The sequence below is a fragment of the Pezoporus flaviventris genome, unplaced genomic scaffold (genome assembly GCF_033815535.1).
Source record: "Pezoporus flaviventris isolate CSIRO_AGI_PZ_B2104156 unplaced genomic scaffold, CSIRO_AGI_Pfla_v1 ptg000078l, whole genome shotgun sequence".
Taxonomy (NCBI): domain Eukaryota; kingdom Metazoa; phylum Chordata; class Aves; order Psittaciformes; family Psittacidae; genus Pezoporus; species Pezoporus flaviventris.
In genome coordinates, this window is record NW_026892626.1 from 9,232,870 (window position 1) to 9,248,330 (window position 15,461).

Consider the following 15,461-nt stretch of genomic DNA (forward strand, 5'->3'; position numbering starts at 1 on the left):
ATTAGAAGAGATAATACATCAATAACAGAGAAATAATCATAGAAGGACTCAGGCATTACCAATTGCCAAGTAATTTCTACATAGTGCTATTTGTCTTCTCACTGATTTCAGTGCAGTAGCGAGAAACATTCAGCCTCTCAAAGAATTAGGTCCTATGTCACTTCTCATCACATCCTTGCCCTTTTCTAGTTGGTTTATCTATGAGTCAAGTTGAGAGGGTGGAATGGCATGAAGAGTTCTAAGAATTAAAGATGGGAAACCCTCACCAGTTTACACTGCCTGCACTTGCACCAAAATAGGACTCTAAAGAGTTATAAGTAATGGCTTTGAGTGAGTTTTGTAGCCATCTATGGCTGTTCTTTCAAAGTATGTAGTGATACCAATTAAGGAACTGTAGCTATAATTATGTATTGAGTTGGGATTCCTTAGAGGTACATAGATTCTTACAGGATGAAAGTCATTGGCTTACAGATTCTTTCACTTCAAAATGGTTATATGGAAAGTAAAAAGCAAGACAGTAGAGAAACCACTCAACATAGCATTTAGCTAGAATATTCTTTACTACTTGCATTAATTACCCCATAGTCAGATAGTTCTCTGATTAAATTTACACTCATAAAAGAACCTATTAAGGTAGTTTAACTAGTTTAACCCATTTTCTCTGGTTTCACACACAGGTCAACTTGACATCATTTCAATGGCTGAAACAACAATGATGCCTGAGGAAATTGAGCTCGAGATGGCAAAGATCCAGAGACTTCGGGAAGTCTTAGTCAGAAGAGAATCAGAACTCAGGTTTATGTAAGTATCAATACTTCTGGGAAAACACTATGCAAAATTAATCAAAATAGGAAAGAATACTATTTAGAAGACTTTTATCTGCTTGACATTTTAAAAGGAAGAAAGATAAAGAGCATTCCGGTTAGGTGAACGCTTGCAAAATGCCACTGGGAAATTATTTTTGTAGTTGCAAAGGAAATTACCTTTTTTATTTGGCACCTTTTTTATTCAATATGATTTGCAGAAGACATAAAAGGGATCTATTTCTTACAAAAGGAAACTTTAGCAAAGCACATGTCTACAGAGCATATTTTTATACCTGACGTCAATCTTTATGGAAGGATGTTTGTCTGAAGAAAATATCAACAGGTAGGGGATTTGGAGCTTCCACAGTCTGACCTAATTCAGGCTTTATTCCTCACTTCATTAGTGGTCTTAGATAGTTCATGTCACAAGAGAGCACACTGTGTTCTGGACTAATAGCATTCATGATTTGACATTTGTTAAATGGAAACCATTAAGTTATGAAAACAAAACACATTTTGGTGTATCAAATTAAGTAGCAATACTCCAAGAGGGATTTTGGGATTTTCAAAACTGGCAAAAGGGCCAGACATAGGAGCCTCATTTAAGGTTCATGAGTAGTAATCTAGTTCTGATGATGAAGTCAATAGGGTTTATATTCCTAAATCACTGAATTTAGAAGACCAGGACTTATTAATAAATAGTACATTATTTTGAAGTCCCATCTGTCTGTGAGTACCTGGGGTCAGAAACTAATACCTTTGCTGGCAGGCTAAGAACCTCAGCAGATCTAAAACCTGCTGAACCGAGACCCTTGGCATTAATGAAGTAGTCTGAAAAAAACCTGCTCTCTTCTCTCTTTAAAATACAAAGATAGGACTGATACTTTAATCCTTGCACCTGGAGGTTAATTTCAGTGCCCTGACTTGCACTGCTAGAGATTGAAAGCCTGACCCTCAAACAAGCACAGATATCGGTCTATTATCCCAGAAGACTTCTAGCCCAGAATCACTGCTTAGATACCTTTGGAAATAAGGACAGGTAACAGTGATACTGACCTTTAATAATTCTGTAGTGGTACAAATAAAAGGAAAGGTTTTGTCACACCTGCCCCTGATAGTTGAATACTACTTGGTTATTGGCTTGTACATAGATTTAATCTGTAAGAAGCCTCATCTTTGAACCCTGCACTTTTCTTGATATTTTCTGTATCAAACAAAAGACTGCAGCTGTCCCAGTGAATGAGAGCCATGGTGGACATCTGCTTGTCATTGTTCTGCATGCTCTTCACTTGTTCTGTTTGTTCTTGTATCCAGTCTGTTCTGTTCATTTTCCCCATGCTCACACTCATGACACTCTTTACTGTGTATTGCCTAGCAGGTGTTTGAGGGAGGAATTTAACACAGAGGAGCTTGCTTATTGAAAATGGACTATAACTGACATTTGTACTGTGCAACAGTACTCTTCCTGCATTAGATGTCCAAATAAACTCTGCCTAGAGCTACCTGGGAACACTCCCCAGCAGTTCACTGCCTGCGTGAGGAAAGCTGTTCTGAGCATCACAACCTCCGCTAGGTTTGGCCCTTGTTATTAGCAAAGCAGACAAGTGACAGGCAGCAACTGCCAGAGATGGCCCTACTTGTTTGTCTTTTTTAAGTCATGGAAAGCTAAGCTTGTTGCTGCTGCCCCTGTCTTCAGCAAGAGGAACTGAGATCTGTGCCACTGCCATAGACACTCTAATTCCTTCAGTGCACATGACCAAGTGACTATTTTTCTAGGGATATTCACACAGATTTCTAGTCTGATTGCTCCCTTCTCTGTGGCAGAATATCCTGACACTGCTCATTAATCCTTGAGGGAGTTAAACTCAGTTTGTTAACACCACCGACTGAAATGGTGGTATGGCATCTCTCTCTGCACTGGGACTCCACTTGCAAACCAAGACTGCACTGGTCATGAGTTTTCAAGCTTCCCACCTTTCTAAGCTCATTTACAACAGCCAGGTTCTTCATACCGGCTCATCAAGTGTGAAAGAAAAAGCAGCCTCTCTCACCCAGCAATGGCCTCCAGAATGAGAACATGCTTCCATTAATAGCTTTTAGGAGTCCAATAGGTTGTCTGTTTGACATTATCTCAGTTTTTAAAATGTTTTTACATTTTCTTCCTAACAAGTGAAAAGCATGTTGCTAGCGATGCCCAAGTAATAGAGCAGCACCTGTTCTTTACTGCCTTTCACTCAGGGTAGTTTATGCTGACAGAGGACCTCAATTGCATTTGTCTTCAGTGACAAATGTCTTTTAATGAGCTCTTGCTGAGTTTAACAGCACAGCTCACAGTTACGTCAGTGGTACAAGTTTTGTATCCATTTAAGCAAATTACCTAAACTAATTCATAGGCATATTGTAAAAGACTTTATATGTGGCCATATATTTTTCAGTTGTTTCCTGAAGTAATGCATTGCCAGTGTCTCAAGGCCAGAAGTCTATATGTAGGTCATGAATTTTAGTAATTGTTTTCTTCTGACAGAATTAGATCCTCCTATGAATGACCTATACAACCAACAGCATGAAACTGAGCCACCTCAGACAGGCTGAAGAAAAACTCAACTTTGAACATGTAGCTGCTAACTAGCAGTACTCCTATGCTCAGACCACTGAGTTCAAAACCAGCTTTAATGAGAGGCAGATCTCTTTAGGTCTTGCACCTGCTTTAGCTTGTCATTCAACTGTAACAAAAGGATAAAACATACATACAGTAGTGGAGAAAATGTGTATGTTTCTATTCTTTTTTTTTCCCCTCATGCTGTTAGCAACAGAGTAGGAATTCTCTTGAGTTAAATTTGACTTCTTTTAGTTCTTATAAAGGCATAAATATGATGAAATAATTCCCTATCATTTACACATTCAGCCACAGCTTACATTTCTAGCTATGATTTTTGAAAGTAGTGGTTCATTCTTCTCACTGTCTCTCTGTATGACTTTTTTATTTATACACATGTAGCCAGACCCTGAAGCTAGGATCTGGCTACTTTGTACATTGTAGCTGTGCTTTAAAAAACAAAACCCTAAAACTAAAAATAGGGGAAATAAGCTGTAGGGCTTGTTCTCGAGTGTATCACTAGTCCTCATGGTGACCAGGACTTCCTCCTGTTGGAGGCATACAGTCTGTCAGCTTTACTTACACAAACCAGCAACTACCACAACTCTTCACAGCACAGACACCCTGTTTTAACAATATTCACGCTTAAGAATAAGAAAAAAACCCACACTGCAAGCTAGACCTGTTGCTGATAAAATCAGAGCAGACTCTTTCCCTGTCTGAGCAATGCAGGTTTAATCTATAAAAGGAGCTTGCTCTAAACCTGCAAACTTGAAATTACTGTTTTCCTTTAAGAAGACACACAAAGAAGATAGAGATGGGATAATAATAAAAGACACCCTTACTGATGTTTGGAACGGCTCTGTAACAAAATCTGTTGTCTTACATGTTATGGCAACGTTTTGCTGAAACAAATGCAGTAGTCAGAAAATAAGGGCATTTGGCAGAGAACTGCTCTAGGTTAGTGTATTAGCCAGAACAAACGCCCCCCAAACCAACCAGAACACACCTGCCCCCACAAAACAACCAACAAAAACCTAGCAAGGATTGGATGCTGAGCAGACCTGAAGTTGGTTTGCATTTTTCACACTTCTGTGCATGAACCAGTAAAAACTTACCCTGCTAAGATGTGACATCATTGATAATGTAATAGTCTTTCAGGCAGTTCCTCCGTTGTGTTCTGTATGGCATGTGTGTCTCTGCAAGCAGCATGAACTTTACATGAGAGAGTCTTTAGGAAAGCATACAGACAGCTTTCCTTGCTTTGAAAGTTCAGGTATCAAGGGTATTTTTTTTTACTATAATAATACTATGAGGCCCACATTCTCTCCCCACTGAGCAAAGTAACACCAATGACTAATGAAGGCTATAATTTAACAAATAGGATAAAATGAAGTGTGTTACCCCTACATCCTTACTCAAATCTTACATTACAGTACTCACAGTTGGTAACACTTCAGTATTTAAATAAAATCTTTACTTAACAGTTCATCATCACTAAAAGCTTTAGAAGAGTCATCCTGTAGGGGTGAAAGAATGAGTGGGACGATGAAGAGACAGAAGTGAGATACTTAATCATCATTGTTTCAAAGCAAGCCTTAAAGTATTTGAGAATCAAGGATTAAACAAAAAAATAAAATTATTTAATAGTATTAGACTTAAGAAGTGGTATAGAATACTGTTTAAAACCCATACAAAACTATATATGGGGTTTTCCTCATGCATATTCAAGCAAGCTCAGTCTCTCATGTTGTAGCCTCTATCTATCAATCATGCTATTAGTTCAACAAATCCAGATTTTCAGTTCTCAGAATTTAAGTGAGGAAAATTTCAATTATATTTAAACAAATTTCACATACATTTCTATGACTGAGTTAAAATATCAAAGCTCGTTTTTTCAGTTTACGACTTTCCCTCCACCTCTTTGCAACAGTCACAGTGTGAATAATCAAGCTGCTCTGTGCTGTACTGGATATTGAAATTACTCACGATCTTCAGTCTGTGTAATCATCAGAAAGGTTAATGTTCCCGGGAAGGAATTTTCCACATTTAGAAAGAGACCTGGACAGTCAGTCAGGAACAGTAACTCACATATGATACTGAATTCAGTCACCAGATGATACTGAAGTCACTCACCTGCCTGTGGGTTTATGCTTCTGGTTAAAAAAAGTCCTTCGTAGAGGCCCTTCCACTGCAGAGCCATGCCTGCAGTGCTAATTGCTTGCCCTCACAGGTAAAATGAGCTCTGTGGCTGCATGAGGCAGAATGGCTGCCATTTTGTGGCAGCTCAACCATGCTGTACAAAATGGCCACCCTGTCTGCCGGGCCTGTGCTGTGGCTGTTCCTCTGATACCCACCTTGCTCTTGAAACAGCTCCGAGGAGCTTTTTTCCTTCCTTACAAACTCTGTGCACTCTGTTATTGTCTGCTGGCCTGTGTGGCACAGAGGGCCATGGGCTGCCAGCTAAGGTCCTCAAAAACCAGTGCTTTTTTAGTGACCACCTCCAGTGCCTCCGGCTCTGGCAGCAGACAGTGAATGGCTCCAAGTACAGCACCCAAGGTGGCCACGTATCCTGGTTCAAACCTGAACTCAGAGCAGAGTTTACAGAGCACAGCTCTGAAAATTAAACTGTCAGACATCTACTGACAGCTTCCAGAAATTGCATCGTTCCTGGCTGGTGAACAGGTCAGGTATATAGTAATATCCATCACAATTATTTTAAAGTTCAGAAGATATCTTTAAGAAGGTGTTGCAATTTGTCTGCATCTCTCTACTGGGCCCACAGAGCAGTATATACTGGGTTTTAGTGACCAGTAATTTACTGTTGAAGGGGAATACCTGTTTTTGGTATTTGCTCTTAGACAAATGTAGGTATTTCTGTGTCACCGTGTTAAAGAAAAACTTCCCCAAAATACAGAAGATGTGAACATTCAGTGAGAACAGTGGAAAGAGGATTTATCCCATTTAAAAATGGAACACCAAAAGTTAAGTGAGGACCACAAATAACCGTACAGTTTCAATCCATGTGATTTTTTCTCTTTTGTACTGCCTTGTATTCCATTGTATGGGCTTTTGTCTCTGCCTTGCAGAGAGAAGTGGAAATTCCTTATTAGTGTACTAAACATAATGTACGACCTCATTTCAGCAATTAAAAACTAAAGCACCAGAAGACAAAAATACATTTAAACAATGTAATGTTGTGGAACTCTGAAGTGAAACAAAAGCACACAGTACAGGAAACTCCAACTGACATCTCTGATTTTGTGAGGCTTCTTTATTGCAAAATGCAGCTTTTTAGTGTTGCTGGGTGAAGCGCAATAAAATGAGATGTGTGACGGCATGCTCTTGGCCCCTGATATTTTTGTATCTGAAAGCCAAGGAAAGCAGCTGAACTATTTTATCCATTTAACAGGTTACATGCTATATACCACAGTGAAACAGTTCATCTTGTGTATACTTTAAAAGAGGCCAGCTTTCTGATAATTCTAATTCTAATCATTCTAAAAATAATTCTTGGTTTTCTGTTTACAGTTACAAAAAACTAAGCAAAACCAGCCGAAGCAATTGATTAACAGGTTATGTTTCGCAGACCTTGGTATGAGTTGAAAGTCAAATATGCTATTAGCCTTTGTAAGCCTGTCCTTTGCTTTGCTCCATGCTGTTATTTCCTCCTTTAAAAAGAAAAGGAGGGCAGCTGAAGACAGCTGTACTGTTCATATGCAGAAAGTCCGTATTATTTCCAGCTGAGTATCTGCTTGCTATGAAGAATTACCTAAAGCTTACGTGGAACTGATTTTCAGACTATAAAATCAAGTCTTCCTCAGTTAGGTAATGCTACAGTTTACGCTGTGCAATCATATTTTAGCTCAGGCAGCCATAGTCACAGCAGAGCAGATGCACTGTCATTTGCTCTGTAATTACATTATCGAATCTTATTTTTGTCTCAAGGCTGTGTCTCAGTTAGTGCCCAGGATGAACCACCTCAGGATACGTCAAAGTTATGTAGCAATTGTGGTTTTTTGCAGCATCTCTCCTTCTATGCTGCTGATATTGTGAAATTTCATAAAATTATGCCAGGAGCTGTTGTGACCATCTCCAGCCAGCCCAGGAAATGAAAATACAGCTTAAGGCCATTGTATGCTATCGACAGCTCTTCTGGGTTTATTTTCAGAAAGCTGAGGACTCAGCCCATATTGATATGAAGGAGACAATATGTATGGAAAAGCTGTAATTCTACAACTAGCCACTGTTCCTCCTCATTTGCCTCAGACTTCTCTCAGCTTATTTCTTAAAATGTTCTCTATAAAAAAAGAGCCTTGGGTCAAACTGTAAATTTTCAGTCTGTCTTCACTGTTAAGGGAAGCAGCCACACCACTACAGAAAACGCATGTTCTCTCTCCCTTTCTAATTCTCCTTATCCCACTTCCTTTTTTTTGTTTTCCTGGTGAGATAACAGACCCAAAAGCTGAGGGGGCTGCTCAGGCAGCATCCTCTCTGTTGCACAACGTGTGTGGCTTCAGAAGCAGTTTAGGATTTGTGTCACTCGGGAGCATGGAAATCTACTATGATGGAAAATACAGTTGTAAAAAATAGATAATGCATGTGTTAACTCGCTTTAGCTGCTGGAGGAGACAGGCAGCAAAACCTCAGACCTCTGTGTGATACAGGAACAGATCAAAACTGAACCTTAAAATCATTTGTAGTGCAAAATACATGCATTTTAAAATGTATTATCGTATTCTGACCCAATAAATATTAATAGCATAGGTGAGATCTTACCACCCACAGTTACTGCCTATGCCTGTGAATAGAAGAGCTCTTATAAAATAGCATTCACTGTCATCATGAAACATGCTCCTCAGGAAATCTGTCAGTGCCTGATACTGCTGGCTTTCCAGATGGAAAGTAAAAACTTGAAGCCAGCTATATTGGATGACCTTGAACTAAAACTGTGAAAGTTGCTTCCACCTGTGGTAGCTGTCTTCAGTGGTTATTTCTGCCATGTAGGTGATACAGAATGGCAATTTTTAAATTTATAGGGAAAATATTAAACAATAATCCCTATTAGGTTGCTTTAGGCGGTTATTGAAAACAGTTTTACGTTATTAAACTTGTTTTATCTGTAAAAATATTATAATACTTGGTATTTGCTTAATGTCTGTGTGGTTATTACAGTGCTAAGCTAATACTGTGCAAAAGCCAAATTCACCTCCACATTGACTTAGCAGAATTAAAATTGGTCATTGTCTTTGTACACTTTCACTGCACGCTTAGATTACTCCCTCTTCAGAGTGCTCCTAATAGCTACATCACCCAAATTCTCCATAGGTCTATTCAGGTTTTTAGACGATTTCATACTGTTATGTTTGTTTACTTGTAATCCCAGGAACATTTACCTTTTATGTAGATATGTTTGTTGCAGTTTGACTTTGTCCTGGTAATAAACTCATCCTAGTAGTCCCACATCTTAATTAGCTGTCCAGAGTACATAATTAATCCCTGTTTTGTTTTGCTTTTTCTTGCTTCCAATTAGGCTTATGGGTTGGGTTGTTTTTTTTTTTTCCTTACATTTTTAAGCATTATCCTTTTCCCACTTTGAAAAGCAACCCCATAAATCTCAATTTGCTGTGACATCGATGTATCCATTTCTAGTAGCAGTAGAGGTGGGATCTTCAGTAATGGTCATTCTATAGGACATTGGACGCAATAGTAGAATCTCAAATTTAGGGCAGATCTATGATGGAGAAAAATTTATCATCCATATTACTAATAAGAAGAGTTAGAAGAGATAGATAGGATTCTCACCTTTGTCTGTTGCAGTATGCATAACACAGTGGTATTTTATAGCATAAAAAGGTGTGTCTGCCCATTGCCTGGCTTTATGCAACCACTGCAAAGTGAAATAACGTTAAGCTACACAATAACTGCAGAAGTGAGATGTTAAATCCTTTGGTGATGATAATCTTCAGTAAATCAACTTAGAAATCATATGTTTTAATTTAGAATGAGTGCAGTAAATTCAGCAGACTCACACAAAGGAGGAACATGAAACAATCTCATTACTGGCTAAACTCAAAAAGTAATAGTGTACAAAAAAGCCTGCTTTGTGGAGTGTTTCCATTCTGAAGTGAGAAAAGGCAGCAAGGATTGCTGTCTTTATATGAATGAGATTCATTTCAAATTTCAGTTACTTTTTCAACCAAATACTTTATCTCTGTTTTAGTGACTCAGTAATGTAGCATCAACTGTGACTTCCCAGTGGCTTAATGTCACTTGTGGCAACAGTGACACACACTAAGCATCACCCTGGCTAAGTGTGAGAGGTCGAGTGTAAAAAAGATGAACAGACTGTCAAGAGTGTGAATAGCACTGGTAACTTACTGGTTGTATATTGCTAAGCAGATGTTTTGACTTTTGCTTTCTTGCTTCCTCTGCTACTTTTTGTCTTTGTACTGTATCTTATCTATTTTCTCTCTTCTGAACTTAAGAATGGAATTGTTAGGACTGTTTATTTACATGTGCAGTATCTAGTGCTTTTCTCTGAATTTTGGCACCTAGCTGTTAGTACAGAGCAAAGAAATAATACCAACAAACCCAGTTTGGTGTTGGGTTTTGTTTTTTGTTTTTTGTGGGGTTTTTTTGGTTTGTTTTTTTTTGGGGGTGGGGGTTTGTTTTTTGGGGGTATTTTTTTATTAATAGAGTAGTTGTTAGTGTTTTCTGGCAAGATCTGCCTTTTCATGGAAAGGAGTAATAAATCTTTTCTCCTTCACAGTTCTATAATCTTAACAAAATATCACTTCCTGTGAATTCCTTTTTCTTTCCCCCAATTGTATCTTGCTCTAGGATCATAGGCTGCACTTTGATGCTGTAGAGAAGGAGGCAGTTTTGTGATGATGTATATTTTTCAATAAATGGACATGTCAGGTTGTCAGCTTCAGAAGATAAGGTACGATTAGGTAAAATATCAAGGCCAACTTTAGGAGGGATACCATGGCTATCCCATTGATACAGCCTGGTGTGTCACACACTGTTCTGCAAGATAGGATTAATATGTGGCTGTGACTGTGTGTCCCCATTCGTTTTTCCCATCCCAAGCATACTGCAATAGTGTCTCACCTGCAAATATCCAGAAGCCTCGAGGAAATAATCAGGAAACTGGAAGATGCAAAACTGGTTTCTGTAATGAAAGTTGTCGAATACTCAAAGTTTGAGGCTTCTGAGATTAGGGATGACATGTCTAGGGGACTGCCATGGATCTGGGAGCCTCAAGGATGTCAGCATGCCATCTGTAGAACTAGGAATTCCTGAAAGGTCCAGCTCTGGTGAGAGTCTCCCACTTTTTCACATGGGAGACTGGAAGCCACAGGAACATGAATTGAGGACCAAATTGCAAAGTTCCAGACTGTGCACTTTAAACTGAACAAGATAGCTCCCAAAAGAGGAAAGAAAAATGCCTTTGTTCAGTCTGATCTCTCTGCAGAGCCATCTCCTTTGCCCATTTTGACAGCAAAGGGTCAACCCCAGAGGAAAAATATGACATTACATTTTCAACTGTGTTGCAGAAAAGTTGCTATTTTAAAATGCTCAGAAAAGAGAAGCATTTTTTAGTGGTGCATAATGCTGAACATACAATTAGTAAAATATTTAATGAATTGTAGACTTAATATCTGTTAGTTGGGATATTTGTGGCTTAAAAGAGAAAAAGATTAAATGGAGAGACTTTCATTATCATCTGTGTTGGACAGCTAGGGAAATAATTATTTCATAGAAAATATTCTTGAAATAACATTTTCTGCATTGAATATATGTCATGGTTGTCACAAATTGCTGTTAACAGAAGAGTGAACAGCTCTGGGTATCTTTAATCTTTTGATTTAGTAATTTTTAGGTCAGTTATTTAGCACTGTATATCCAAATGTAACCTTTAATCCCAAACTGGTCTTGATTTCCCAGTGCATAGCTACCTGTGGTCTGGTTTGCATGAGTGGATGGTAGAATTAATTATCTGTCTGCCATGAGACCATGCATCCAAGATAGTGTATTCATAATGCATCATTTACATAAATAGTGCTCACAGTTACTGTGGCCCACCCTTTTGCACAGTTGATCTTCCTATAAGGCAAGGATGCTCCGTGATAACCTGTAACTGTTGACCCGTGGTATTTCAGCAGCCTCTTTCAGTTGCCTTCTGCTATAAATAGGAGACCACAGATCAGTGGTGATTCAACAGTGAATTGAAAAGTCCTGAAATGGACTGACTGTCTATGTTTCATTTTATACCTTTATATTCTTTCCAGCTTTGATACCAAATAGTTGTTCTTCTGGTTTAAAAGCAAAGATCAAATATGTGAAAAGGTCAAATACAGAGGCAAATTAAAAGGAAATGACAAAACGTAACACATAGCCAAACCTAGAACTTCCCCCTTCTGCTGCTTAATAACAAAAAACAAAACTATCAGATCAGTTTAAATGAACCATGCACATAAGTTGGCCCTATGCTTTTACATGTATGCTTCTGCAGTGGGGTTATGCTTCTGGATTTAAATCTAACTTCTCTATTGTATATTTTTAGACAAATTAACTTAGTTTTTGTTATGTAGAGCAATATTCCCCTTCACAGTGGGGCTCCTCTTGTTACTAGTGAAGTTGACAGTAAAACTTCATAACTGACAGAGGAGATGGCCAAGCTCAAGGGAATTTAACAGCGTCAATGAGAATGAAATACAGACAGCTCCTTTAGACGCTGTTCTGAATTTCTGTGAAATATGCCTTAAATATGACCTCCAGGGACTGAGATTTTCAAGTCCTGCCATCTTCAATTGTGTGAAGCGACAGCTGAATTACACTGTTACTTTGCAAGTTGTGGTCCAGTGCTTCTACCCACTGTTCCTCCATCAGAGAGCACTTTTAACAAGAAAAGATAGACACACTTATTTTATTAGTTAATCATAGGACTTTTGATTTGTAATCTGACCTGCCAAGCACGCTGGTCAGCAATCTGTTATCTTAATTGCCAGCTCTGTGTCTTCCAGCCTGAGCAGCACCAGGTGCTAAGCTAAATAACAAGGTGATAAACACACATCATAAATGACTCAGACAACTCATTATGTTGCCTGTGATTTCGCAGATTTGTAATTAGAAGTTTTAAGAAACTAAAATTAGTTGACAGGAACAAAATGGAGTCAAATGTGGAAGAGGGGCATACATAAACTTCTTGGTTTTTTTGTATTTCCAGGATACTTTCACCATTCTGCATTTGCCACTGCTGTGGCAAGGCCTTAAACACCTGCAGTCCCCAAAGGCAGTCTCCACTTATGTCCCTCCTCCCCACCTCAGTCCTTATTTTAACAAATCTACAGCTTGACAACACATCACTGTCTATAGCAATTCTCTTATTTTTCTACGCAGCTCTTCAGTCACACAAATTTCTCCATCACTACTGGCTGCTCTCGGCTGGTGTTCAGCATGTTCATTTGTGACACCACCAAGAAGATGATCTTCTATACTGAGACCTTCTCCAGATACATGTAATCATGTCAACTCATGACTTCATGTAACATCTGATTCTTAGACTTTGATGTTGCCAGCCTAGGACGTGGCCTTCAGAAACTAACAATTACAAGCACGATGCTTCTGGGACAGGAGTGTATTAAAAGCAAACTAAAAATAACCTAAGTGCCTGCAAACCCTCTTGGAAGAGAGAGATTGAAACCAACAAATCCACTCTACATTCACTTTTTAACTTCAAGCACTTAAATGCAGTAACAGAAAACAAAAGAATCTCAGACCTTCTCTTACAGACATGCTAGAGGGAGCACAGATCTATTTCTAGCTTTGAAAGTCATTGAGCACAGGCAGCAGCTCTCTAGACACACTGAATTGCTCTGCTCCTCCTGAAAAATCAATGAAAAAAGATACTTGATGCTTATATAGCTGCTATTAATAGTTCTTACTCTCAAATGTTAAGCATTTGACAAACTTGTTGGGCATCTCTTCTTCTTTGGCTGACCATTAGTGTGGTTAGTGATTCTTCTACTGCTTTTTACTATCATGTTTGCTTTTTTTCCATCCCTAGCTTTAGATAGTACCGAGGTCTTATACTAGGGAATTTGGTTTTCTTCCTCAGCTGAAAACAGAAAAATAATTTCTAACAAACACTTGTGTGTCCAGTACAGAATGTTTCTTTCTAAATCCTGCCTGCCATTATCTTCCATAGCCTCGGAGACCTGCCAGACCACAGCTGAATAGGAGGTCTCCTCTGTTTTCCTTGCCCTGCTCCCCCTCAGTCCAGATGGTGCACAGCAGAGGTGACTCATGCTGTCACCTCATTGCGGATCTTAGGGGAATGAGAGAGCTCAGAACATTATTCTCCTAGTAACTGGACCACAGAAACACATACTGGGGGCTGAGTCACTGTGCCAGATTACTGCAGGCTCTTCCGACCCACTTATTTTTCTGTCATTTTGTATCATGTTTAGAAGATCTTTTGCTGTTTATTCATTATGAGCTATTTTATCTTTTTGGGGGGCAAACAGAGTCTGCTTTTAGGTTTTGATGCTGCAGCTTGAGATACCAGAAGAGAAAAGAAGAATAGACGCTTATGTGATATCTCCAAGCATACAGAGGGTTTCTTATAATAAGCCACCAAGAAACGGAAAAACAGAATTGCAAACAGTGTCAGGAATATGTGAAAGCACACTGAGAATTCATCCCTAGTTCAATGCTATTGCAATTACTGTAGGAATGGATTTGGGCTCCTAATAAGAGAAATGTTTTATCATACTCATGTGTTTAAGATTACTGGGCAGACATTTAAAGCTCAGCCCCAGGGGAAATCTGACTTATTGTAACTGCTGCTGGCTTTACTGCTGTTTTTTCTACAACATGAAAATGATTTCACAGGGACTGGCAGGAATGTACTGTCTGTTCCAGAGTTCAGCAAAGGTTGTTTGTATACTGCAGATTTTATGCAGATATCTCGAGCAGCTTTGCAGGTGCTGAAGAGTGTTCTTTCAGTACTGTCGTGGTTTAAACCCAGTCAGGCAACTCGTTCACTCACTCCCCCCTTCTTTCCCTTCCCCTTCTCCTGAAGGGACGGAGAGGAGAATCGAAAAGAGTGCAACTCCCACGGGTTGAGATAAGAACAGTTTAGTAACTAAGGTATAACACAAATCACTGCTGCTACCACCAATAATAACAATGATAAAGGAAATAACAAGGGAAGAGAATACGACATCTCACCACCAGCCGACCGATAACTCGCCCCCCCCCCCCAGCCTGACCAAGCTCTGACCGATACCTCCTCCAACCCTGCAGTCTCCCAGCCCTTCCGGCTAACTCCCAGTTACCTTCTGGGCATGACGTGCTGTGGTATGGAATACCTCTTTGGTCAGTTTGGGTCAGGTGTCCTGTCTCTGCTTCCTCCCGGCTTCCCCTCCTCCCTGGCAGAGCATGAGGCTCACAAAGTCCTTGGCCAAATCAAAACATCCTTGTTATCAGCTCTGTTCCCGAGCCGAAAGTCAAAACACTGCACTGCACCAGCTACCAAGAAGGAGAACATGAATGCTACTGCTGAACCCAGGACAAGTACACAGACCCGAAGAGTGTTCTTTCAGTACCCTATGCCATGCTGTATCTACAGGGAAAAAGACATTGCATTCTGCACAGACAAACAACCTGGCTGCTCTCCTTCAAGGAAAGCATCAAGTGCACAGCGAGCGTAACAGTGCTCTTAAATAAGCTGGACAATAGTTTTAACTTCTCCTCTTGCCTGTCTTGCACTCTGGTAGATTTGACTTACAGCAGAGTGCTGCAGAATTAGGCTCAGCGTGTTTCTCCAGCTTCTATACAGAAGGTTAAGGGACCCAAAGGAGCTTTGTTGTCTCTACTCTGCAGATTACTGCTCACTTTAAGATTCCCAAAGCTGTGTTTACTTCCTAAAGAGGCCTGACAGTAATACAGATATGCTCTCAGTCAAACCCTGCTGACAGTCCAGCTTTCAAATGAGAAATCCACTGGGATTTGGGTTGGTTTTTTTTTCCTCCCAGAAGCAGTATTAA

At 39.5% G+C, this 15,461-nt stretch overlaps 2 protein-coding genes across 2 annotated transcripts in view; one reads left to right on the forward strand and one right to left on the reverse strand.

Annotated features, from left to right (window-relative positions):
• Nucleotides 1–15,461, reverse strand: part of PDXDC1 (pyridoxal dependent decarboxylase domain containing 1) — a 103,490-nt gene that overhangs the window by 70,733 nt on the left and 17,296 nt on the right. The window lies entirely within an intron of this gene.
• The window catches only part of BMERB1 (bMERB domain containing 1), a 50,656-nt gene that overhangs the window by 23,788 nt on the left and 11,407 nt on the right, over nt 1–15,461 (forward strand). The window contains exon 2 of the mRNA XM_061473962.1: nt 678–801. Within this exon, the coding sequence (XP_061329946.1) occupies nt 678–801 (124 nt within the window). The remainder of the gene's footprint in view (nt 1–677; nt 802–15,461) is intronic.